The 27420-nt window shown below is 42.1% G+C and overlaps 1 protein-coding gene across 1 annotated transcript in view; it reads left to right on the top strand.

Annotated features, from left to right (window-relative positions):
• The first annotated feature begins 4525 nt into the window (after positions 1-4525).
• Positions 4526-27420, top strand: part of P2RX1 (purinergic receptor P2X 1) — a 45943-nt gene continuing 23048 nt past the window's right edge. The window contains exons 1-3 of the mRNA XM_087717258.1: positions 4526-4806; positions 20486-20633; positions 24364-24435. Of these exons, the coding sequence (XP_087573384.1) occupies positions 4670-4806; positions 20486-20633; positions 24364-24435 (357 nt within the window). The 5' untranslated portion in view covers positions 4526-4669. The remainder of the gene's footprint in view (positions 4807-20485; positions 20634-24363; positions 24436-27420) is intronic.

Raw genomic sequence — 27420 nt, 5'->3', positions numbered from 1 at the left:
AGTGACTGAATGGATCAGCATTGGCTCAGACAAGTCTTTAGCAGTTTTGAACATGTATGGTCCACAGCAGGGGTGGGTTTCTCGCCCCGTTCCAACCGGATCGGTTGGAACGAGGCCGGCGGCGTCCTCACGCACGCACGCGGTGTCCTCGTGCACGCACACGGTGTCCTCATGCACGCACACGGCGCGCGCATGCGTACTAGCGTCTGCGCGATGCTCCAGCTGCTCCTGGAAAATTGCGCAGGCGTTCTGCGCATGCGTGGAAAGCGTGAAATTTGAAAAAACTGGATAAGGAGCGGGCACGGGTGTGCGGGCGCGCGCGGGCACGGGGGGGGCTTCGCCGTTCTCGGAAGTTACTTACTTCTGGGTTCGGCGACCAACCGGATCGCAGGGACCGGTGCGAACCGGTCGAAACCCAGCCCTGGTCCACAGTACCTCAGGAACATTGCTTTCTTCCGCCCTTCGGACAGGCCTAAAAAGTCATTGGCTTTGAGGAAGCATTCGAACCTCATCATATATGAGTCCCAGTGCTCGGTGGCTGGATGGTACGGAGCTGGTGGGGCATGCGTAGTCGTCTTGGCAAGTGGACTTGAATTTGCCACTTTGAGATGGCTGCTCGATGCTGCGCTTCGCTCCGGGCTGGATTGACTCGCTGGATTTTATTTGCTCTTTTGGTGCCTAGTTGCCTTCCAATCCCACCCTCATCGCCAGTGTTAGATAGGGTGAACGGATGAGGCAGACTCAGGCTTCAGCAATCACAGCTCTTTATTAAGTGACAACTGTGTACAATCTAGCAAAGACTCTATCTGGCAGCAGCCTCTTTATAGGGAGCTGTCAAACCATTCGACCAATCAGATTTGAATATTGTTCCCGCCGGAATAGAGGACCTTGGTGGAAACTACCATACTGATTGTCAGTATGTAACACAAATGAAAACAGTTCCTTTGTTGCCCACAGTTAACAGTGACACAGATTCCTTTCTTTTCCATTTATTTCTGTTTTGTGTGTCTGTGTGGATTTTTGGTACTACTATGAATGAAAATTCAATTCTCCACCAATGCCAGACTTGCTGTTACTCTAGTGCAGTGTTTTTCAACCTTTTTTGTGCAAAGGCCCATTTTTTTAATGAAAAAAATCATGAGGCACACCACCATTAGAAAATGTTAAATTTTTTTAACTCTGTGCCTATATTGACTATATATAAAGTGTTTTTCCCACGGCACACCTTACACTATGTCACGGCACACTAGTGTGCCATGGCACAGTGGTTGAAAAACACTGCTCTAGTGCACTGTTTATCAACCTTGGAAATCTTTAGACAGGTGGACCATGTCTAAATGGTCCAGTCAGCCATGCTGGTTGGAGAAATCTGGGAGTTGAAGTACATATGTCTAAAATTTGCCAAAATGTAAAACTTATCTTCCCTCTCTCCCTCCCTCCCTCCCTCCCTCCCTCTCTCTCTCTCTCTCTCTTTGTGTGTGTTTGTGTGTGTGAAGAATATTCTACAATGTGGTCTTTCAGTTAAATCTTTTCCCACAAACATACACTGCAAGATAACAAAAGAATTCAAAAGACCTGCCCTGTATCAATAGAGACTCTGCCCAATCACCTGTCAACAAGGGGTGAAATCCAGCAGGTTTTGACAGGTTCTGGAGACCTGGTAATGGAAATTTTGAGTAGTTCGGAGAACCAGTAGCAGAAAGTTTGAGTAGTTTGGAGAAGCAGCAAATGCCACCTCTGGCTAGCCCCAGAGTGGGGTGGGAATAGAGATTTTGCAGTATCCTTCCCCTGCCACGCCCAATAAGCCACTCCCACCAAGTCACACCATGTCCACCAAGCCACGCCCATAGAACCCATAGTAAAAAAAAATGAATTTCACCACTGCTGTCAACTAATATTCTTCTTCTTCTTTAATCTGGCAGCATCATGGTCTAAAGCTAGACACTTACAGACAAATGTGCGCTCAGTTTATTTTGAAAGCAAGTCTCTAGTCCTTATGTTTTTGAATAAGTGGTTGCTTTAAATAAGAAATTATTTCTTATTATTTCTCTCTTGTCCTATTACTGACTTATTTATCTCCAAGCTGCGCCAACTGCCTGTTGGCTCAAGAACGGCGCCCATCTTTGTTTGTTGAGTGTAGGAGTGCATGTTGGTATGGATGGCTGAGAGAATGTTCCCACGTGTTTTAGACGTAAGTTTTAAATTTTTATCTGTTTTTATTGTATATTTTAGCATTTTACTTTCAGTGGGATATGTGGAGAATGGTTGGCCGGTGTGTATGAGGGGATTGAGAGTGCGATCTGATGCCCGCTCCACTGAGTGCAGAAGCAGAAGTGGATGGGGGCCTGGACTTGCCTCTCGTCCCAGAATGTGTGGTTTAAATGGCCTGCCGGGGAGAACGGAGGCTATGGGGTGGGGGAGTGGGCCGACGGGTGCGGGGTTAGGCCGGTGCATCCTGGTCATTGTTGGGAGAGGCAGGTTCGACAGGAGCTATAGGGCTAGTCATTACCGGGGAAGGAGGGTTCGCTATGTTACAGCGATCCCCCCTTCCGGCCCTACCAGCTCCTCTCCAGGACCAGATGGTGAGAGTTCTCAGGGCCCTGGTCTCAGGCTGCTGTTGCTAAATGCCAGGTCTGTGATTCATAAAGCTCCCCTCATCCGGGACCTAATATTAGACAAGGGGGAAGACCTGGCATGTATTACTAAAACCTGGCTGGGCCATGAGGGAGGAGTCCCCCTCACTGAAATGTGCCCAGAAGGTTTTCGGGTGCTCCACCAGTCGCAACATCAGAGAAGGGGTGGGGGAGTGGCAGTCATCATCCGAGAGTCATTAGTTCCTCGTAGGATCCCCGCTCTGGAAATTGTCGGGTGTGAGTCCCTTCTGGTGAAGTTGGACCTTGGGGGTCAAGTGGGGTTGTTACTAACTTACTTACCTCCCAACTGCGTTACAACAGCCCTACCTGTGCTTGTCATCAGTAGCCGAGCTGGCGGTTGAGTTCCCCAGGCTTATAGTGCTGGGGAATTTCAACCTGCCGTCGCTCGGCGAACGCTCTGATGGAGCATGGGAGTTCATGGCTTCCATGACAGCCATGGACTTGACCCAAGTAATTCAGGATCCGACTTATACAGCGGGTCACACGCTCAACCTCATGTTTCTTTCGGGGCAGTGGAAATGTGATCTTGGGTTGAGGGGCATTAAGATCTTGCCCCAGTCATGGTCAGATCACTTCCTGGTGAGGCTCGACTTCCGGAAACCAATCCCCCACTGTAGGGAGGTGGAACCGATTAGGTGGTTCCGTCCCAGGCGCCTGATGGACCCTATGGGATTTCAGACGGCACTTGGGGAAATACCTGAATCTCTGGCCCGCAGTCCGGCGGAGTCCTTGGTCGCTGCTTGGAATATAATGGCGGCGGAGGCTCTAAACTGGATTGCGCCTTTACTCTCCGCAGCAGTGGATCCAGGAGGGCTCCTTGGTTCACCGAGGAACTCTGGGAGGTGAAGCGCCAAAAGAGACGGCCTTCCGTAAAGCGACCAAGACCTGGCTGTTCCAGCAGGCCTGGGGCTGTTGATTATTCCAGCCCCATTTGATGAAATGGATGTTGTGTTGATTTTAATTCTGTAATTTTAAATGTTTTAAATGCTTTTACTTGTTGTGAGCTGCCCAGAGTCCCTAGAGAGTGGGCGGCATACAAATTCCATTAAAGTTTGAAAGTTTGAAATGTTATGTACTTCCTCTGGTCCATTTTATCTGCCTTGATTGTCATTAAATTCTATCTGTACTTGCTGGGAATTAAATCTGATGGAGAGAATTAAATTCTATATGGAATTAAATTCCACATAGACAGTTTAGCGTATTACATATCATATATGGCAAACAAATATAAAACACATAGACAGTATTTTACTGTTAAACTACATTTTGCCCTGTGAAGACAGAGTCCAGATCTTGTTCCACGTAGATTTCCCATAATAAAATAAACATTTCATAATATTTATGTTTACTTTTTTTTCATTTTTACTTGGCCTTTCCTGAAAAGACCTTGAGGTAACCTTCCTGATACCTTTTTGCATTTAATCAACACAGCCACTTGGAAGGTAGACTTCGCTTGCCATCTGAAGATTATTATCTAAAGCTTTGTGGATCTGGATTTTTCTGGCAAGCCTAGAGATTTGAACTGCATTTTAACCTCAAAACCCAAACTCCTTCTGACCTTTTAATCCTGCAAACTAAAGTTTGGTGTAATAGACTTGGGATAACGGAAGCTTTTCCTATTTTAATTTGTGAAACACACTGAGGTTGTCAATTATTTTAAAAAAAAACACATTCTAACCTTTGGAATCATCACTCCATTCTATAATTGGCCAGAGCAGGATGCAAAAATGAATCTTTCCTGTTCAGCTGTACTCGGGTGGTTGTTTGCGACTGCCTCCACTCAGTAAACACACCCTGTCCCACCCCACAGACCATCTAAGGATATGTAAAGTAAACTACTACACCCAGTAAGAGGGAGAGAACCTTTTTGCTACTGCTTACAGGGTGAGAAGACAGAGCCTGCTGAGAAGTCAAAGAAAATTAGCAGAAGTGAGAAAGGCAAACTTTGGGAGAATCGGTCAGCAGAAGACTCTGGCCTGCTGCAACCATCAAAAGAAACCACATCATTATTCCTTATGGGCCATAAATTCACAGAAAAAATCTCCTCATTTCTATTTGAATATGACACCCCAAGGATGGTTTTGGTGCACAACAAGAAGGTGGGCGTAACCTTCCGACTGATCCAGCTGGTGGTCCTTTCCTATGTCATTGGGTAAGTGTTTAGAATAGAATAACAGAGTGGGAAGGGACCTTGGAGGTCTTCTAGTCCAACCCTCTGCTTAGGCAGGAAAACCTATACCACTTCAGACAAATGGATAGCCAATATCTTCTTAAAAACTTCCAGTGTTGGAGCATTCACAACTTCTGGAGGCAAGTTGTTCCACTTCAATTGTTCTAACTGTCAGGAATTTTCTCCTCAGTTCTAGGTTGCTTCTCTCCTTGATTAGTTTCCATCCATTGCTTCTTGTCCTGCACTCAGGTGCTTTGGAGAATAGCTTGACTCCCTCTTCTTTGTGGCAGCCCCTGAGATATTGGAACACTGCTATCATGTCTCCCCTAGTCCTTCTTTTCGTCAGACTAGACATACGCAGTTCCAGCAACCATTCTTCATGTATTTTAGCCTCTAGTCCCCTAATCATCTTTGTTGCTCTTCTCTGCACTCTTTCTAGAGTCTCAAAATCTTTTTTACATCATGGCGACCAAAACTGAATGCAGTATTCCAAGTGTGGCCTTACCAAGGCATTATAAAGTGGTATTAACACTTCACGGGATCTTGATTCTATCCCTCTGTTTTTGCAGTCTTTACACAGTTTAGAATAGGGCAAGGGAGCCATTCAATTCTCTCATTTGTTTCTACTGTGATTGGTGCCCAATCCATGAATCCCATCTGTTTAATAATTGACTCAGCTTTCCATTCTTCCATCCTTGTGAGGTTGGTAAAATAAGGACCCAGATTATTGGGGGCAATACACTGATGTTGTAACCACCCAGAGAGTGTTGTAAAGTATTATGGAGCCGTATATAAGTGCTATTGCTATTAATGCTATTGATTAACCAGCAGACATTTGGTTAATCAAGATCATCCGGAGAAAGGAGAGGAATAGGAGAAAGGGAAAGGCAGAGGAAGAATGGGAGGGAATGTAAGAGTAGGAAAGAGGGGAGGAATGGGAAGAAGAGGGGAAGGGTAAAGGGGAGGAAGGGGAAGGAGAGAAGGGAAAGGAGAGGAGGAAGGAAGGAAGGAGAAAAGAAAGAGAAGAAAGGGGGTAGGAAGGAGGGAGGGAGGGAAGCAAGGAGGGAAGGAAGGAGGGAAGGAAGGAGAGAAGAAAGGAGGGAAGGAAGGAGGGAATGTAGGAGAGAAGGAAGGGGGGAAGGAAGGAAGAAAGGAAGGGGGAAAGGAAGGAGAGAAGGAGAAAAGAAAGGAGGGAAGGAAGGAAGGTGGGAAGGAAGGAAGGAAGGAGAGAAGGAGGGAAGGGGAAGGAGGGAGGGAAAGAAGGGGAATAGGAGAGAAGAAACGAGGGAAGGAAAGAGGGAGGGAGGGAAGAAGAAGTAGGACCGTTGTAAGATAAGATGGATCTATGGGATGATAAAAAAGCAATCTTCAAGTATATTGTCAACAGTAGGGAAAATTGTTATAAATACATATTATTAATAACAGTTATGAGATCATATAATTGTGAATGTATATATGAAATTGATAAAATAAAATTAAAAATTTTTTTTAAAAAAGATCATCCACTTCTGGGTTAGGTAAGGAAACAATGAGCATTTTTAGTTTTTGATGGTCTGAAGGACTTAAAAATGCAATTGAGGGCAAAAGTCCTATATAGGCTATGAAAACCCATTTAAAATTAGGGAGTTGCACGTTGCAGCCTTCTCCTGATTGTCTCCATATGTATCCCCTACTTCGCCGAATCTTTGGTTTCCATGTGAAGCAGATATATTTGAAATGTGGGACTTCTACCCACATCTGGAATAGGAATCAGCTCTTCCCAAGAAGGAGTTGTTGCTTAGCAAGACTTCCAGCTGTGCTAAGGTTTCTACTCCCTTTCATTTTAAGCCTTCTTTCAAAACCTGCCCAGTTGTCACTCATCTTGGCAAGGTCAGGATTATGGGGCAGGAATTGCATCACAAACCTTTACTCCTGATGTCTATGGAGATTCTCAGTCATCCAGGTCATGAGTGTCCCAAAGGTGCTATTTCAAAAGAACGGAAGAAGCTTCTTGGATGACAAGCGAAACATCTTTAAGGAAAAACAAAGAAAGTTCAGTTGCCTCTTGAAAAAGCACCTTTGCTTTACTTTTGATCCTGCTTTAAATACACTCTCATCTCTAGGGACTGGTTGAAAGAGATGCCTGTCGAAGGACTCAATTCTGCTCTATGCATCAAAAAACACCCGTCATAACTTCAAATGGTTGTAAAACCACTAGTCCCAATTCAAGGACTACCTATACTATCCTGGCCTTAGAGACTCAAATACTCCTGTCTTATACAAAGCAGGAGCCACAAACTTTCACTAGAAAGACAACTTTTTTTTCCCAATTTTTGTGAGGTGGGTGGGCAATCCAAAGTTAAGAATACTGAAGTCACTGAAGTAGATTGGCACAGATCTTATATGCCCGTGATGGTGAACCTATGGCACGCATGCCAGATGTGGCATGCAGTGCTCTCTCTGTGGGCACGGGAGCCATTGCCCCAGTGCAGTTCCGCCGCGGATGCGCATGAGCCTCCCACCCACCAGCTGGTCTTTGGGTCTCTGTCGTGCATGCGTGGGGGAAAGGTGCCTGAGTGCGCATGCTTGGGGGGGCAGAGCGTGTGCAGGGGGACACATGCAGGGGACAGCATGTACACGCATGGGGCACATGCTGCGGGGCTGCGTGCATGCACAGGGGCAGGGCACATGTGCGGGGGCTGCACACACATTACATTTTGGGGGTTCGGGCACACACACACACATTCACATGCATGTGTGCTTGGGGCACTCGATCCGTAAAAGGTTAGCCATCACTGTTATATGCCAATCAGATGTTAGTAATAATTGGATGGGAGACTAGATGGAGACTAGACTGGAAAGGTGAGAAAATATCCCAGAAGAAGAGAGAAAAAAATGGCCAACTCTATGGGTACACTGTACACTGAATTCAATTTGATACAAAAAGAATGCTGTTAGACACAGCTTGCTATGATACTATGCGTATTGTTGCTTCGGGAATTGACACCCCATTGTTCTAAGTCAGTGTTCTAAGTCAGGAATTCTGGGAGTTGAAGTCTTAAAGTTGCCAAGGTTGAGAAATACTGTTAAAAGTCATTTTTGTGGGAAGCTGAGAATCTTTAGGATGCTGGGTGGGATTTTTTTCCAACACCACCAGCCAGGCCTGACTGAAGCAGAATTTCTGTTTCACCATTGAGCAATCATTCCTTCCCCCCATTAAAGAAAGGAAACCTAAAAATTGTCGCAGCTACCATTTTATTGACTATTTCTTGAATTCTGTTTTGCACACTGATTGTCTCCCAAAGCAATTTGTTTCAACACTAAAAAGGCATCTGAATCTAAAATCACGTGAGACATCTGTCCATGTAGTTTAGCATTCCCTATGCTAATTGGAGAGGATCCAGGAGGAGCATCCAGGGTGGTCAAAAATGTCAAGATGGCAGCTATATGATCCAAGTTCTATTGCTTGTTTATATGTGGTATCCTTATGACATATGTCCCAAAGAAGTGGGAATATTGGATTCGCGAGCATTAGCTAACAGCTTGCCTTAATTGAAAAATAAATCAGTGTGTATGTGGGCCTATCAGTAACCTGATTGTTTTACTGGCTAAGAGGTTGACTGGCTGGATGGTTGATTGAAGATTTTCAATCTTAGGATTTGAATTCCAAAGCTGTTATATGTTACTGTCAATGTGTGAAATTAGGCATTTTACAGAATGCCTAGGAAATCTATAGAATGCCAGAAATGGGACGTCAAAGTATGAAATGCTTAATATTTCACATATATCATAAGCATTCTATGCTGTGCGAAAAGGCAAACCAGCAAGGTATAAAACTCTCCCACTAAAATGCCATTTTAGCCTTCCTTGTTGCAACAAGTAGGTATAATATTGGGTTTTTTTCAGTAAGAAAGTCCTGTACTTTACTTAGCATTTTTTTCTTTCATTTTCATATATGTCTTTTCAATAAAGGGTTAGGGTTAAAGTTAGAGTTAACCCCAACCCAGTGGTGGGTTCCTACCAGTTCGGCCAAACCGGTAGTGGTTTGGTGGCCTGGGTCGCTGGAACTGGTAACGATGTAGGCTTGCCACACACTCCAACCGGTTTTCCTATGGTGCCGCCATCTTGATTTTTGGTTCTGTGCATGTGCAAAACAATTTTCATTGAAGGATTTTTCCCCCCCATTTTTAATATTTTGCGCATGCACAGACCTATTTATGTGCAAACGTGCATGTGCGCAGAGTGTGCATCTGGGGTAAGCGCAAGCGAAGCGCACCAAACCAGCAACAATGCCGGCAGCAACCCACCCTTGTCCCAACCCTAACCCTAACTCTTTTCATAATAGTTATTGTTATTCTGCATAATGCCCAGGTATTGTATATAGTGCCTAGATAACAAATTAAAATAACACAGACATTCATACGTTGCCTAAAAATGTCACACACTCTTTAAATTTCCTAAGCATTCTATACAATGCCAGCTTTTCATACATTTTGGGTAACATATATAATACAATTCCGTCTGCTGTGCATAGCTCAAGTTTTGATGGATATCTTATCTACGGAAATCTTGGCCTTTAAACATTTTTGTTTGGGTTTCGGCTGCCAGAATAAGTCAAATGTCTCATAATATGGGCATTTTCAGCAGACAGAAAACTTTCCAGACATTTCTTGCTTGTAGCTGACCTGGCCTTTACCCTTCTCTTGAAAGCCTGGGAATAAGAATTTGGCATGCTGAGCGATAAGGACGGATTCATTTTAGTCCTGTATCTAAAGTAGGTTTTGACGTCTTAAAGACTTATGTTTCTTCTGGAAAACCTTGTTAAAAAGCACATTGCCAGGCTGGGATGAAAAGGCCTTTCAGTAAATGAGAAACACAGATGACAACACTACTAGACACCAAGAAAAGAACAAAGGGTTTCATGCTATGGCCAGCCTTAGTGGCACCCCCCAAGACATGGAACCTGTTATGTAATCTGTCCTTATTTGCCACATGAAAGTTCCATGTTTCTTCTGGCGCAGGGCTGGGAAACTATGGCTCTTCAACAATCAGTGAACTTCATTTCCCAGAATTCTGGGAATTAAAGTTCTTAGATCTAAGAGGAGCACAGTAGATACCAATCGTAATTATTATGAATGGTAGATTATTTGCATGCCAGGATTTGTGCTGGGAGAAGATGGAAAAACATTACTGTAAAGCTGGGATAGATAAGAGGAATTCAGGCTGCTTCTGCAATAGATTAGGGATGAAACAAATCCTATGTTATGCGGATGTCTTCTTTAAGAACAGAAGTAGTTAAATCTTGGCATATTTTATGATGAAGGACATTTAAAAAATTATAGTTAAATAAAAATGGAGATATGATGATGGTAACATGTATAAATATCTGAGTTAAAATACTTAATTTGAATTATGTTTGATGACTGTGGAAGAGATGCACAAAAGCCTTTTGTAACCAACTGATACACTTTCTACAGTATGTAAAGAAGGAAGATTTTATGTGTTGTGTTTGTTTTGAAAATAAAAATAAAATAAAAAAAAGAACAGAAGTAGTTGTCAGCCCTTTGAAGTAGACCAAGTCAGGAAACCATGCAAAGGAATACAGGAATGCTATTTAATGTATTAGCACCTGATTGAATAGCAATAGCACTTAGATTTATATACCACTTCATGGTCCTTTACAGCCCTCTCTAAGCAGTTTACAGAGCCACCATATTCCTCCCAACAATCTGGGGCCCGCATTTTACCGACTTTGGAAGGATGGAAGGCTGAGTCTCCCTTGATCCAATGAGGATCGAACTGCTGGCAGTCAGCAGAATCAGCCTGAAATACTGCATTCTAAACATTGCACCACTATGGCTTTTGAATCTTGAAAGTTTGCCAAGATAGGGCTATTTTGACTTTCTTTCTCATATCTTCTCCGTTGATTCTGCAAGAGTGATTGGAACTATATTTTATTAAGATAGGCTAGAGTGGTGATGGCTAACGTGCCACGCAGAGCCATGTCGCCTGGCCTGCTCAGTGTCGCTTGTTCCTCTTCCAGGTTTCTGGCACGCAAGCACATGTGACAATCAGCCAGCCTTCATGCATGTGGCAGTGCCAGAAACTGGAAGTGCTGGTCTTCCATTTTCCAGAGTGAGCATGCACACTGCCCAGCTGATCATCGCACACACATGTATGCCAGTATCCGGAAGACTAGCTAGGTGGCGCACATGTGAGCACTGGAAACCGGACGTTCATTTTCCAGTGCATGCATGCCCTCTAGGCAGCTCCTCTTCTGGGTTGCATCCCAGACCAGCACACACACTCCCTTTTCAGCACTTCGTATACCATCACTGTACTAGAGTTAACAACATCTTGAAAACCTGTGTTTTTCCTGGTGAATGAGGACCGAACCAGTCTTAGCTTTTTTCTAATGCCAATAGTGATTGTCAAGATTACCTCTGCATTCCTCTACAGTCGAGCATCTTTTTTTTCAATATATTTTTATTATTTTTACATTTAAAACAATGCAGTACTGTGAAGTTGAAGTGACTATACATTCACATTATATACAGCTAGTCACAACTATTGACAATTATCCTACTTAATACATTATCAATCCTTCCGTCCAATCACAATATATACAGTTTGTTTCAGTATTGTCACCTTGTCTTATACCAGTCATAAAATCTATTCCAGACTTCAAAATATTCTGATTCCCCTTTGTTTTTAAGTTCAAGAGTGAGCCTATCTGCTTCCGCACAGGCCAACACTTTTCTGATTATATCTAGCTCTGATGGTGTATTTTCTTTTTTCCAATATTGTGCATAAGTTATGCATGCCACAGTTAGTACATGAATAATTAAATAAAGTGTATCTTTCTTAAACCCCTCTGGTATTATACCTAGGAGAAAATTTTCCAGTTTAAACAAGATTTGGTCTCCCACCATTTGTTCTAATCATGATTGAATCATTTTCCAATAATTTTTTGTCTCATTACACATCCACCACATATGATAAAAAGTGCCTGGTGTTTTTTTTACACTTCCAACAATTTGGGGCCAGATTTTTAAACATTTTGGAGAGCCATGCTGGAGGGAGATGCCATCTGTAGAACATCTTATAGAGGTTTTCTTTATACGCCGTAGCCATTGTTAGTTTCTGATTAAATATCCAAAGTTTTTCCCACTTAGCCAATTCCACATTGTAACCAAAAATTTTTGCCCAGGCGACCATAGTTTCTTTGACATGCTCCTCCTCTAACTTGTATTCCAACAAAAATCTATACAACATTTTAATCAGCCTGTTTTCTGTCTGTATCAAAAGTTTATCTAATGTTGTGTAGTCTTTGGCAATACCTTCCTTCTTCCTATCCTGTGCAAACCTTGACTGTATCTGTAAATAAGACCACCATTCTACTTGTACCCAGTCAGGCATCTTCATGCCATGGTTAATGGGAACGCAGGTAAGAACTGAATCTAGTTTAAGAATTAAACATCGTACAAAGGGAATGTAGGGCTACTTTGAACTTGCCTATCAACATCTGGATAGTAGACACAGGTATCCGATGCCTCTCCTACTAGGATTAAATGCAATATTACTCTTCAAATTGTACTTTTATAATTATTTCTACATTTGCATCAATAAACACAAATTAGCACTGATTATTTTTTTGGGATATGAATATTGCCTTTTTTGGAAGAGTCATACAGTAAGACACCATAAATACTAAATAAGATTCCCCAGCCATTTGTACTGAGTGGATGATCTGAAGTTCTCTAGGGGAGAGATGAGCTATAGTTTGAAAAATTAAAACTTGAAACTTTACATGAAGATGCAAAAATAGGAGGAAAATGGTGGCACCGATTTAACCAGGGAACAAAAAAACTGCTGCTACAATTTTTAAGAAAGGGAACAGCTGGAACATATTTTGGGTTGAGCACAGCCATATGTATTTAATTGAAGACCTGATCTGTGATTTGAAGCAATACACTTCTGCCATTCCAGATTTAATTTTTGAGAATAGCTGACAAAGAGGTAAAGAATTCCAGCCTGATGCTTGGAATACCTTGTCTGAGAATAATAGGAACTGTAATCTAATACAGTTAGCCCTCAACTTACAACAGTTTGTTTAGTGACTGTTCAAAGTTACAACAGCACCGGAATAAGTGACTTATGATCATTGCAGGGGTGGGCTTCAGCTGGTATGCACCGATACGTGCATACTGGTTTGTGAGTGCGGCCAGGGAGAAATCAGGGGAAGAGAGAGAGGAGAGATCAGCTTTCTCCTCCCTCTCTCCCCCTGATTTCTCCCTGGCCACGCTTGCGGAGGAAGGAGGAAGCGATGCTGGCCGGTGCTCTCTTCACTTACCACTCGCCACCCCATCTCTGCAGCCCGCCAGCTGCAGCCCTTCCTGCCCTGCTTAGCTGGGTGGCTGGCCAGAAAAGTGGCAAGGGGGCATGCGCCAGCCATCATCCCTGCCTCCTTCCTTGGTAAGCCGCAGCAGCGGAGAAACAGAGGCTTCGTTTTTGCCAGCCTCCCAGCTGATCCAGTCCCCCTTACACATGTGCCTTGCATTGCAGCAAGCGCGATGTGTCTGTGTGTGTGTGTGTGATGTGCATGCCTTCCGTGGGGAAGCCAGATTCACTTTACAACAGTGTCACTAAATCAACTGCAGTGACTCACTTAACAACTGTGGCAAGAAGTGTTGTAAAATGTGGCAAAACTCACTGAACAAATGTCTTGTTAGCAACAGAAATTTTGGGCTCACTTGTGGTCATAAGTTGAAGACTATAATATGTAGAACACAGGTTGAAGAATGCTGCTTTATGATATAAGGCCTACAGAGGCCTAAAAGAGATTACTCTGTCAACAGAGAAATCATTGGCATCCTTCAGTCTCAAAAGACGATGGTATCTGGAAAGAGGTCCTAAAGCAGCATCTGGTGTAGCTAAAAAGGCCAATTCGGGAGTGGAAATCTCTTCCACACTGGGGACAGATACATTCTTTCCCCTGCTCAACCCCCAGATTTCGCTGGTTCCGGGACTGCCTCTTTCCCTCAGGCTGCTGAACAAGTGTCTCTTCGAATTGTGTCTTTAGCCCACAAGCTGAACAATCAGAAGTCAAGTTTCTCCAGCCGTTAATATCCATTCCCAAGGCCTTTAGATCCCTCTTGCAGATATCCTTTTTAAAAAAAACAATTTTATTTGTTTTTTAAACAAGGACAAACAAACATAAAAATAAAAATAAAAACCCCATCTTCCATTACAAATTGTAGAAAGTATGTCAGTTGGTAACAGTATTTACATGCATCTCTTCCATAGTCACCACCTGCTTTTCATATCAAATTGCATATTTTAAATTCACCTATATTCATGTATATCACGATTATTATACCTCAACCTTAGTTTGACTATAATTGTTTTTACATCCTTTTATATATAATATTCAAAATCTAAAATCGGATTGTATAATAACATTCCATTAAATCATCCTAAGATCATCCAATCACAATACCTTTATAACATATTCTAGATAAAGCTTTTAAACCTCCTCTCATAATTTCATGTGTTGTTTATATAAAATTTCATATTATCAAATGAATATATCTATATGTATTGTTATAATTATTAATCATTAATTAACTATAGCTATTGTCGCTTCGTTTTATACATACTACTTAGTAAACCAAATTTAGCTTAATTTTTATTATACATTTTCATTGCATCAACCTGTATCTTTCCAGTAATAGTACGATCTTATATCTCTTGCCATTTGTAGCATTAATGTTCTAATTACTTTCTTAATAAATCTTGTATAAATTTCCCTTGGCAACATGTTGTTCCTTTTGTATCTCATAAAAGCTTGAAACCCAACACTTGTTCTTTCCATCAGCTTATATTTGGTTATCACTAGTGCTTCTGTCAAGATTTCTCTCCTTATCTCTGTCAATTTCTCTCTCTTTTCTTCTTCTGTGCTTTGAATTCTGGGGTAGAGTTCCAATCCATCTATCTCCCCTTTCCATATTCCGTTCTTGTCATTACCAACCACGCTCACTTTGTTGTCAGTATCCACAGTTTTCTTATCTCTTTGCTCATTTTTTTCTTCCATCTTTTGAACTCCACTTTCTTCATTTGGTAAACATCCTCAGTCTCTCCATCAGATTTTTCTCTTTTGTATTCCATATTCTCCAATCTCTTTTCAATTCTTTCTGTCACAACTAATAGATTTTGAATTTCAAACATAATCATTTGCAATGTTACAGTTTCTTTTTCCTGCTGAGCCATTCTTTCAATTTTACAGACACTGCCACTATAGGGTTCAAGGGTATTTTAATAAACTTCAAACAAGTTCATTTATTATCTTTCAAGTCAAAATGTTAACTTCTCTCCAATAGCTAGTGGTAGAACTTCCAAAAAGCACCTGTGTAAACAACTTGTGCTCTTCCTACTATCACTATCAGTAAACAAACTGAAAGAACCTTGAATTTCAAGTGATCAAAGAGAAAGGAGAAAAAAACAATGTGTCCAGCCTCCAGCCTCTAAGTGGCAGTGTAACTGCTTTTCCTCCTGTTGTTACAACCCTCTTTATAATCCTTCTTATTATCTTCTTTATATTCCAAGCTTAAGAAAGAAAAAAAACCCTTAAATGGAGATCAAAAACAATCCAATCAATCAAATCAAGCATTATAAAAAAGGATAATTTTAATCCATAGGTATAAGCAAAAGTGAAAAAAGAAGAAGAAAGAATTAATCCATTCAATTTAAAAAATAGGAACCCCCTGCAAAAGTTCCATCCGTGAAAAAATATATTAGAAACTGGGTAACACACTAAGTTCAATGCAGATCAATCTCTCCGCCTACAGTCTTCTGTCTTCAATCTTAACTTAATTTAATTTTCTTTTCTTGGGTAGTCTCTTCCTCTAATAATAAAATTTCCTCACCAATTTGACACACGTTCTCTTTCCGCTTTCTTCCCATTCGGGAGCTGTCCCAACTTCAACAGCTTCATTAGCTGCGTGTCTGTCGCTGGAAAAAAAGGCTATTCCTGGATCTTTCAGGGACTTTGCGGTGTCCCTGAGATCAGCAGAGGTGCCCTTCTCAATAACAGTCTCTACGGGACTGTTTAGGTCCAAATGGACCATCCAGCGGCAGAAAATTGACTGCGATATTGGAGCACCAAGACTGTACGTCGTGCCGTCGCGATGTCAGCTCTCTTCCCTTACAGATATCCTTATATTGCAGCTGTGGTCTCCCTCTGGGGAACTTCCCCTGCACTAATTCTCCATACAGAAGATCTTTCAGAATCCGACCATCAGCCAGTCTCACAACATGCCCAGACAGAGAAATATTCATCGTTAAATTATAATATGGTATTCTACAAACATTGTGCAGTAACTCATACAATATTCCTGCAAAGTATTATTACTCTTCAGATAAAAGACACAAATGAGAAAATGATTTGGTGATGTAATGGCTAAGGACAGCAACTTTCATAGATCACAGTTCAGCAAAATTAGCAAGCATGTCCATAAATAAATATTGTTCTAAAACAAACATTTGGCCAGCTGTGTAGTGGCTGACTCATCATCTAAAGTCAATTTTATGTACACGCATCAGGAAGTAGCCACTTCTGAATACAGCGGGATGTATTCTGAGAAAATGTTCTTAAGGATTATGTTTTTATTCTTCCATATTCTCCAAACAAGAGGCATTCCCTTAGTTTGCATTATTTTATGACGGACAGCCAGAAGATAGATTGATAACTACTGATAGATCTTTGCATAAACACAGTAAATTGGCAAATGTTTCTGACATTATTGTTTAACTGTATAATCAAGGTTGTTATATAATAAATTTCAGAGTATAAGACACACTTTTTTCCCTCCTAAAAGAGGTGAAAATTTGGGTGTGTCTTATACATCAAATGTATCCCCCCCTGCCAGCCCCTACCCTTTGGTCTCTGCCTCCCAGCAATTTGCCTCCTTGCAGCAAACAGTGAACAGCCTGTTTGAGCTTCAGCACAGTCTGATTTACACAAGTAGCTGATTGTTGGATCGGCCTCCCAACCATCAGCTGTTTCAGACTGCAGGGTTTGCCATTGCCTATTGCTGCCTCCGCGTGTCCCATTTTTGACCCCCGCATCCTATTTTTGGCTTCTGCGCACCTATTTTCAGCCTCCACATGCCCCATTTTCTGCCCATTATGATCCCTACCGTCCAGAACAGGCAGAAAATGGGGCACTCAGAAGCCAAAAATAGGATGTGGAAGGGCAGCAATAGGCTATGGCAATCCCTGCAGCCTGAAACAGTTGATCGTTGGAAGGCTAATCAGGCTGTACTGAAACTGAAACAGGCTGTTTGCTATTTGCTGCAAGGAGGCAAATTGCTGGGAGGCAGTTTTTTTCCCTTGTTTTCTTCCCCAAAAGATATGTGTGTCTTATATTTCAGAGCATCTTATACTCTGAAAAATACAGTATATAATCAACCACTCAGTCTTAGTTATATTTCTGAAATGTGGAAAACTTGAAAATCAATGGTAGAAATAAATAAATTTTATTTAAATAAAAATTTAAAAATGTTTAAATTCCTCTTTACGCATAGTCCTTGACTTATAACAGTTTGTTTAGTGACCATTCAAAATTACAACAGTACTTTAAAAAGTTACTTATTACCATTTTTCACACTTAATGATGATTGCAGCATCCACATGGTCGAATGATCACATTTGGTATCACACATGTATTTAGGAGGGTTGCTATGTCTTGGAGTCATTCTGCAATCTTCTCACAAGCATTTCACATATGATTTACTCTCTGGAAACAAATACTGTGGGGGTAAGACATCCCTAACACCCCTAGGGGTGGGGTGTTTTGTTAAAATACAGCCTGTTGTGCCTTTAAATGGCCTTTACTGTATAGCGCAGTGGAGTTGCCATGGTAATAGCTTCACAGTACTCCACAAGGGGGCTCCCTCTGATAAGGGGTAAAATCCAACATTAGAAATTATGTTTGCTGTATGTCTGTGTGTGTGTGTGTGTGTATCTATCTCTCTCTCTCTCTCTATCTATCTATCTATCTATCTATCTATCTATCTATCTATCTATATATGTCAGTGGTGGGTTTCAAAAATTTTTGGAACCTACTCTGTGGGTGTAGCCTCCTTTGTGGGAGTGGCTTGCCGTCCATGTGACCGGGTGGGAGTGGTCAAGATGATGTCACTGAATTCTTTGCCCCAATGGATGAACTACAATAAGATTAAAATAAGTACAAAAGCAATAAAACAGCTACTTACAGAAGGAAGATGACTGTTCTTGCCAGTCTTCAGTATCACTGACTCCAATGAATGGGCTGCACAAAGGTCACAGCTTTGGCGAAATTTAGGCCACCGCCGCCCACCAGCTTTCAGCCATGTGGCGTATGCCAGCCCATGGCTTTCACTAGGGAAGGCGTACGCCAGCCCACAGCTTTCATTAGGGAAGGCCTGAAGGCCTTCCCTTGCAAAAGCTAGGCCGCCGCCATCGCCGCCACTGCAGCTGCCAGCCTGTGGCTTTGGCGAAAGCTAGGCCACCGCCATCACCGCCCACCCGCTTTCTGCCGCATGGCATACGCCAGCCCGCGGCTTTCACTAAGGAAGGCCTGAAGTCCTTCCCTTACGAAAGCTAGGCCGCCACCACCACCGCCGCCAGCCCGCAGCTTTGGCGAAAGCTAGGCTGTCACCACGGCCCACCCGCTTTCGGTCGTGTGGCGTACACCAGCCCACGGCTTTCGCTAGGGAAGTTACTTCAGGGTCCACTGGTCGAACCTCCTCTCACCGGCTCGCTGGATTTCACGAATCGGTTTGCCTGAACCGGTGTGAACCAGCAGAAACCCACCACTGATATGTATGTATGTATGTATGTATGTATGTATGTATGTATGTATGTATCAGGGGTGGGTTTCTCGCCCCGTTCCAACCGGTTCGGTGCGTGCGGTGTGTGTGTGTGTATATATATGCATAACATTATAAGCAATATTATCATTGGACTATATTTGATTACAGATTACATTGTATAGAGCGACTAGAAGTGAAGATTATATTATATATATTGTGAGAATAATGGCTATAATTTTGATGTATAATATTATGTATATTCAAAAGAGATTTGATACAGACAGTACACTGTCATTGCCAAAATGGAAACATGATGTGTAACAAAGGAAAATGTATAATAAAAAAATATTTTTTAAAAAAAGAGAAAGCCAAAATCTGCACCATACAATGTAAAAGAGAAATTTCTGAAATAAGGAGAGCTTCTCACAAGAAATTGGTGGGGGGGGGTGAAATGTTTGGTGCTATTTTATGCTTTCAGGTGTTGAGAGGAGTAGAGAGGTGTGAAAATAAGAAAATCTCAACAGCTTGAGCTAAATAGAATAGAATAGAATAGAATAGAATAACAGAGTTGGAAGGGACCTTGGAGGTCTTCTAGTCCAACCCCCTGTTTAGGCAGGAAACCCTACACTATTTCAGACAAATTGTTATCCAACATCTTCTTAAAAACGTCCAGTGTTGGAGCATTCACAACTTCTGGAGGCAAGTTGCTCCATTGATTAATTGTTCTAACTTTCAGGAATTTTCTCCTTAGTTCTAGGTTGCTTTTCTCCTTGATTAGTTTCCCCCCATTGCTTCTTGTCCTGCCCTCAGGTGCTTTGGAGAATAGTTTGACCCCCTCTTCTTTGTGGCATCCCCTGAGATATTGGAAGACTGCTATCATGCCTAGCCCTTCTTTTCATTACACCAGACATACCAAATTCCTGCAACCGTTCTTTACATGTTTTAGCCTCCAGTCCAGTCCCCTAATCATCATAATTCATGCTACTTCCTGTTGGTTCCAGTTAGGGAAAGTCTAAGGTATTACAATGAAGAGACTTTTGTGGTTTCAGATGAGAAATAAATGGAAACAGAAAATGGGTAACCATATTCTTCAGCTACTTACAACCACATAATCAGAGGAGGGGAAAACAAAAACAGAGAAGGAAGTGGTGTTAGAATAAACCTGCCAAGCCAAGAACCAGTGGTTCCCAGACTCAAGAAAACCATATATATCATCCAGCTATTGTGAGAATGGCCAAATAGCCTTTGATTTGAAAAAAGTTGGAGGAAAAAGCCTAAGAAAGCCCAAGAGAATTTTCTCGCTGTCAGAAAATGTCTTCTTACTACTAGGTGGCTTCTGACCTTGAGTACTTTCTATCCATTGCTTCTTTCTTATAACTTAGGTTATAAGCAGTAAAAATGTAAAATATTCAGATTGATATCACTTCAATCAAAAATATGTGTCCCGAATGAAGGCAAATATATGGATTCCCAGAATTACCACCAATTTAATTCTGGGCTTGGCAGCACAAGGAAACAATAGCCAATCGCCAGCCATCAACACACAATCGGTCAGTGTCAGGAAGGCACTGCATAAACACAGCTCACAGAACAGGCCAAAGCATGGATTATTTCAGTAGAGAGAAATTCCCTGAAGATGGGCTCCAGTATGTATGAGTCTGAAAGCTCAGAGGAGGAAAATTTCTGGTCCCAGTGACCAGTCCAAATTCGATCTCGCAAAAATATTTGTTGTTCTAAATGCTATTGATTTCTTTGTCAGATTATTTTTCTTTTTGCTTATTAATTTCTAAGCTTGTTACTTATCTTTTTTTTTTTAATGTCTTTCTTAGGTGGGTATTCCTGTACGAGAAAGGCTACCAGTCTAAGGATGGCATCATAAACTCTGTCTCAGTGAAGCTCAAAGGCATCGCAGTTACAAATATTAGTGGCATGGGTCCATACTTATGGGATGTGGCAGACTATGTTTTTCCTCCTCAGGTAAGACTTTAGGGATGACAGAAGAATTATTTCCAGAGAATAAACATAGAACTATGATGGTGAATGTATGGCATGCATGCCACAGGTGGCACACAGAGTCCCCTCTGCAGGCATGCGAGCCGTTGCCCCAGCTCAGCTCCACCGTGCATGCGTGCATGCCTCCCACCAGTCAGCTGGTTTTTGGGTCTCTGTCGCACATATGCAGGGGGAGGGGTGTATGTAGGGGGGTTGTGTGCGTATGCACGGAGGGCAGGGGAGAGTGCAGGGGTTATGCATACATGCGGGGGAAGCGCAGGGGGGTGTCAAGCGCACATGCGCAGGGGGACGTGGGGGGGGCACACACACATTATGGAACTCCAGGATTTTCCTGAAAGAAACATGACATTCAAAGGAAGCGATCAACTTTCTCCTATTTTGCAGGAATATTTATCAATCAGATTAACGTTACTTTAAATATCACATCAATATTTTAATATCTTCCCAGTTGAACTAGAAACTGCTCAGTTCTAATTTTGAAGCTCCTGGGAGGCTCCAAATAGATTGTCTACATTTTTTTCTCACCTATTCCTGCCCCTGCTGTGAATAGCAAGAGAGGTTTGTCCTCATTCTGTCTTTAGGCCTCTTGGTCATTCAGCACTCTAAGAGGCACTCAGTGGCTGAGTGATGCTGGGGATGGTTCTCTGCTCTGACGGTTCGAACCTTAGCACTGCGTGGCAAGATGAGCGCCTGTCACTCGCCTCAGTTTCTATTCATCAACAGTTTGAAAGCATGCTTTATGCAAATAGACAGATAGGTATCACTTTAGTGTGGAGACAGCTGGTGCTCTGTGCAGGCAGTCAGATTCCTGATGGCTCTGAACCTCCCTGTTTTCAAGGCAGCTCTGGGAAAGGAGGAGCCCTTGGGTGATGCTGTAGGAAGAGCTGCTTGTCTTTCTATCTGGTGCGAACCAGCTTACCCTCCTGTGACACACCTTAGGAAGTGCACAAGTGTGTACTATAACAGAGGTGGTACTTTGGCAGCCAAACTACTACTCTGCACTAGCATTGTGGTCTCTTGGCTACTGTAACACCACGATACACTGCTAAGATATTGGCATGCAGTTTGGAATTGACAAATGTGCAACAATGGCAATCAAAGCAGGCAAGGTCATAGAAGATGATGGAATAGAGAATGAATGAAGAAATGATAAAGGCAGTAAAACTAGTAGAAGGTTATAAGTACTTGGGGATTTTAGAGGCCTCTGACTTAATGCATAATAAAGTCAAGGAATCAACTTCAGCCAAGTACATTCGACGAATTCACAAGATATTAAAGTCCAAATTGAGTGGAGGAAACATTATAAAAGCAATAAATATCTGGGCTATATCTATGATTTGACAGTCTGCAGGAATAATTGACTGGACCCAGATGGAGTTGGACAATTTGGACAGAAAAACAAGGAAGCTTATGACAATGAATCATGCCTTGCACTCTAAAAGTGATGTTGATGGATTATGTCTACCAAAAGCAGACGGTGGTCGAGGACTCCTACAAATAAAGCAGACTGTGGAAGAAGAAAGGCACAGCTTGAATGACTACATTCAGAAAAGTGAAGAACGAATGATTAAGGAAGTAAATAAAGGAGGCCTTTTGAAGACAATTAAGTTGAAAGCTGAATACAAGAAAGAAGTAATTGAGAAGCAAGGTGAAAATTGAAAAAACAAAGCTGTGCATAGCCAATACTTGAAAAGTATTGAAGGCAAAGCTGACCAAAAGCTGACTTGGAACTGGTTAAGATCAGGAGCACTGAAAAAAGAAACAGAAGGTTTTATCAAGAACAAGCCTTAGCCACAAACTGCATGAAGGCAAAAATTCAACATGTTATCACCAACAGCAAATATTGCCTCTGTAATGCGAAAGATGAGACAGTCAACCACTTGATCAGTGGGTGCAGCAAAATTTCACAAACTGACTACCTACAACACCATGACCGTGTTGCTAAGATCATTCACTGGAAATTGTGCCAAAAGTTTGGATTTGAGTACAGCAAAAACCACTGGGACTTCAGAATTCAGACTCATAGGCACTTGGCCCACAACACACCTGTCATAACAATAGTTGAAAAGAAAAAAACTATAGTTCATTGACATTGCAATACCTGGAGATGCACGAATTGATGATAAACAGCTAGAAAAAATCCCAAAGTACCGGGACTTGCAAATTGAAGTTGAGCAACTGTGGAAAAAGAAATCGTGTGTTGTCCCGATTGTAATTGGAGCCCTTGGAGCAATACCTAAAGGGCTACCTCACTATTTGGACATTTTAAATTTATCAGACTTGAACATTCTGATTCTACAAAAAACCACCCTACTTGGAACAGCTTATATTCTCCGATGTTACCTTAACAGTTCCTAGGTCCTTGGTTAGGACTCGAGCTGTTGAGCTACCAACCAGCCCCAAAGGCTGTGAATCTCACCAAAGATTAACATAATAATGATGATGATGATGATGATGATGATGATGATGATGATGATGATGATGATGATGACGACGACAGTGAAAAAGCTTGGTTATGGTTAACAGCAGTTACATTAAAGAAAGAAACAGAGTCACTAATCCTGCCTGCGCAAGAACAAGCTATCCGCACAAATGCCATTAAGGCCAAAATCGAAAAATCCTCTGATGATGCCAAATGCAGACTTTGCAAAGAAGCTGATGAAACTGTTGATCACATACTCAACTGCTGTAAAAAATTGTGCAGACTGATTATAAATTGCGGCACAATTCAGTAGCACAATTGATCCATTGGAATTTGTGCAAAAATTATAATATTAAAACAGCAACAAACTGGTGGGAACATCAGCCTGAAAAAGTCACCGAAAATCAGATGGTCAAGCTCTTGTGGGATTTTCGCATACAAACGGACAAAACACTGACGCATAATACACCAGACATTACACTGGTTGAGAAAAATGAGGTTACAATCATAGACATTGCAATACCAGGGGATAGCAGGGTCGATGAGAAAGAATGTGAAAAAATCGTGAAATAATAGGACTTAAAAATCGAAATTCAACAATTATGGCACAAACCAGCAGTGGTAATTCCACTGGTAATTGGCACACTGGGTGCTATTCCAAAAGCACTGGAATTACATTTAAAACAGTTAAAAATTGACAAAATCACCATCAGTCAAATGCAAAAAGCTGCACTGCTTGGATCTGCACGCATATTACGAAAATACGTTACAACATCCTAGGCCCCTGAGTGGGGCCCAACTAGTAACCAATGCCAAATCCGGCAAAACAACTGGCCGCTGTGATACAATTGTATAATAATAATAATAATAATAATAGCAGCCCCAGCTTTTTCTTAATTCCTTAGCTTATGAACAGAAGAACATTGAGATGCATCATCTATTGCTTTCCTCTTCGATTTTTAAAAAAAATCTTTCCATTTTTGCCTACACCCCAGATATTTTTCTGATGGTTTTCCATGCAAATATTAACCAGGTCAGGCGTTGCTTATGTTTTTCAAGATAAGTCAATGTCAGCTGGGTTCTACCGCAAGAGAGGGGGTATAAAAGTATGAACTCCAGATCTTGGATTTACCTAACTGCAATCACTACAGCCAAAGGTACAAGTCCTGATGTGATTTTTTTTTAACTTTTTCTGTTTAGCCAGGAATAAAGAGGATAATCTGCTAAACTATTAAATGTGTAGTTTCATATTCATCTTGTTTTCTTCTGCAGGGAGACAGTTCCTTTGTGGTGATGACTAACTTTATTATCACCCGTGGGCAGAAACAGGAAACATGTCCAGGGGTATGTAGTTTGGTATTGTCACTGTATATCGTTTAGTTTATTTATTAGTAGAATATCACAGAGATAACCTCAGAAAAAGAATGTAAAGTTAGCCAAATATGTATGAAGCCAGAGAAGACAATGTGAGGAAGAAACCGAAGGTTGCCCTGCCTTGACTCTTGTTAGTATAAAAAAGATGGAAAGGAAACGTTATCAGGCTTTTAAGATTCTATTACTGTAGCCTATATCTTTATGGTAGAGTTTCAGTATGCCTTGCAGAGTCTGTTTTCTCATCTACCTTAAAGAGTTGACATCAATCTTGACATTTCTCCTCCCCCCCCCCCCTTGCATCGATGAAAGTCAAGCACATTAAGTTTGTTCTTGCACTATCCGGTCTCCCCAGATTTAATTCATAACTTGCCAATGATATTCGCATTATTTCTCCGTCATCTCTGCAGTTTTCTACTGCACGTTCTCCCTGGGGAAATGGTAGCAACACTCCAAAAACACATCTGAGAATTGCAGATGCAGAATATCTGAGGAGATACCAGGATGGGGAAAGCTGATAAACAATTGAAATTGTCTGATGAACAGTCCTTCAGCAATTAAACCAACTCCATCCTAGTATGGAAGTGACAAGAACCTCAGATTTATTCTCATACAAGTTGTAGAGTCTCCAAGATTTTCAGGAGTCTCTCTCTGTGTCTGTTGTTCATACCACACCTACACACACACACACACACACACACACACACACACACACACACACACACTTAAATAGGAGGTGGGGGATAATACACAGGTGGTATTGAGCAGGTTCTGATCAGTTCTGGAGAACCAGTAGCGTAAATTTGGAGTAGTTTGGAGAACTTGTAAAAATCATCTCTGACTGGCCCCGCCCCATCTATTCTCTGCCTCCTGAGTCCCAGCTGATTGGGAGGAAATGGGGATTTTGCAGTAACTTTACCCTGGAGTGGGGAGGAAATGGAGATTTTGCCGTATCCTTCCCCTGCCACACCCAGCAACCCAAGCCCACCAAGCCATGCCAACAGAACCGATAGTATAAAATGTTGAATCCCACCACTGGGATAATATCCCCCAAAGCTTAATGAGAACTGCACATGTTTTGTGCACCCAAAATACTTGGAAAGAAAAAGAAGAAGAAAAAGGATAGAAGGAAAAATGTAATTTGTTGAAAAACGGGATTGGTTGATATGAATATTGAATGGAAGAGTTTCACATGTTCTAACCTACTTTTTTCTATATCTATTTGGATAGTCTCTCACATATTACTATGTTTTGACATTTCTGGTTGATATCTAGTTAAATATTAGCTGCCCTGAATGGCCGAAGTAATCATATTGTGGGAATTCCTTCCACTTTTCTAAAGAAAGACCCTTAACTTGAAGGCTCTACCATGACATCTGGAAGAAAAATGCCAATGTGCTCATAAAAACCTCTTGATATCCCTCATTCACCATCATCTCACTCTTTTTCTGAAAACAGAAGGCAGCAAAACATATTCCCTTCGATATCATTGTATTTCCAAAATCGTATCTAAATGCATCTGACCTTCACCCCCACCAACTCTCAATGAATTCCATAAACTTGCTTAGTAATAACAATGACAGCTACTGTCCAGCAGTTTGTTTCAAAGACCATCCAGAAAAAGGACAAGGATGAATGTAATGGTATGTGGGAGACAGGGCAGAGACATTGCCAAGGGAACCGTAGCCTGTAGCTGGATAGTGGGCAAGGCAAGAAGCTCAGAAGAGACCTTCCCTAGTTTATCAGACTATAAAAGTGGAGGGAGAATTGTACTTTCAGACTTGCAAGGTTCTATCAATGTAGCTTTACAATAAAGTAGCATTTGTTCAACTGCTTATTAATCTTATCTGGCTTACCCCGCAAAGCCAACAATAGCGGAATGCCATAGCATCCTGCAAAATCGCCATTCCCTCCCCACTCCAGGGAAAGGATACTGCAAAATTGCCATTCCCTCCCCACTCCAGGGAAAGGATACTGTAAAATCTCCATTCCCTCCCCAATCCAGGGGAAGGATACTGTAAAATCTTCATTCCCTCCCCACTCCAGGGGAAGGATACTATAAAATCTTTATTCCCTCCCCACTCCAGGGGAAGGATACTGCAAAATCCCCATTCCCTCCCCACTCCAGGGGAAGGATACTGTAAAATCTTCATTCCCTCCCCATTCCAGGGAAAGGATACTGCAAAATCGCCATTCCCTCCCCACTCCAGGGAAAGGATACTGCAAAATCGCCATTCCCTCCCCAATCCAGGGAAAGGATACTGTAAAATCTTTATTCCCTCCCCACTCCAGGGGAAGGATACTGCAAAATCCCCATTCCCTCCCCATTCCAGGGGAAGGATACTGTAAAATCTTCATTCCCTCCCCATTCCAGGGAAAGGATACTGCAAAATCGCCATTCCCTCCCCACTCCAGGGAAAGGATACTGCAAAATCGCCATTCCCTCCCCAATCCAGGGAAAGGATACTGTAAAATCTTTATTCCCTCCCCACTCCAGGGGAAGGATACTGCAAAATCCCCATTCCCTCCCCATTCCAGGGGAAGGATACTGTAAAATCTTCATTCCCTCCCCATTCCAGGGAAAGGATACTGCAAAATCGCCATTCCCTCCCCACTCCAGGGGAAGGATACTGTAAAATCTTCATTCCCTCCCCACTCCAGGGGAAGGATACTGTAAAATCTTCATTCCCTCCCCACTCCAGGGGAAGGATACTGTAAAATCTTCATTCCCTCCCCACTCCAGGGGAAGGATACTGCAAAATCCCCATTCCCTCCCCATCAGCTGGGACTCGGGAGGCAGAGAATAGATGGGGGTGGGGCCAGTCAGAGGTGGTATTTACCAGTTCTCCAAACTACTCAAAATTTCCGCTACTGGTCAGAACTTGCTGAATATCTCCTCTGCGTGACAGCCATTTTGTGAATGGGCAACCGTCTCCCAAACAGCCATATTTTAAAAGT

Source organism: Thamnophis sirtalis, unplaced genomic scaffold (assembly GCF_051295495.1).
Source record: "Thamnophis sirtalis isolate CommonGarterSnake01/CBP01778 unplaced genomic scaffold, rThaSir2_p1.2 scaffold_6, whole genome shotgun sequence".
Taxonomy (NCBI): domain Eukaryota; kingdom Metazoa; phylum Chordata; class Lepidosauria; order Squamata; family Natricidae; genus Thamnophis; species Thamnophis sirtalis.
This window is presented reverse-complemented; position numbering and strand designations above follow the sequence as displayed.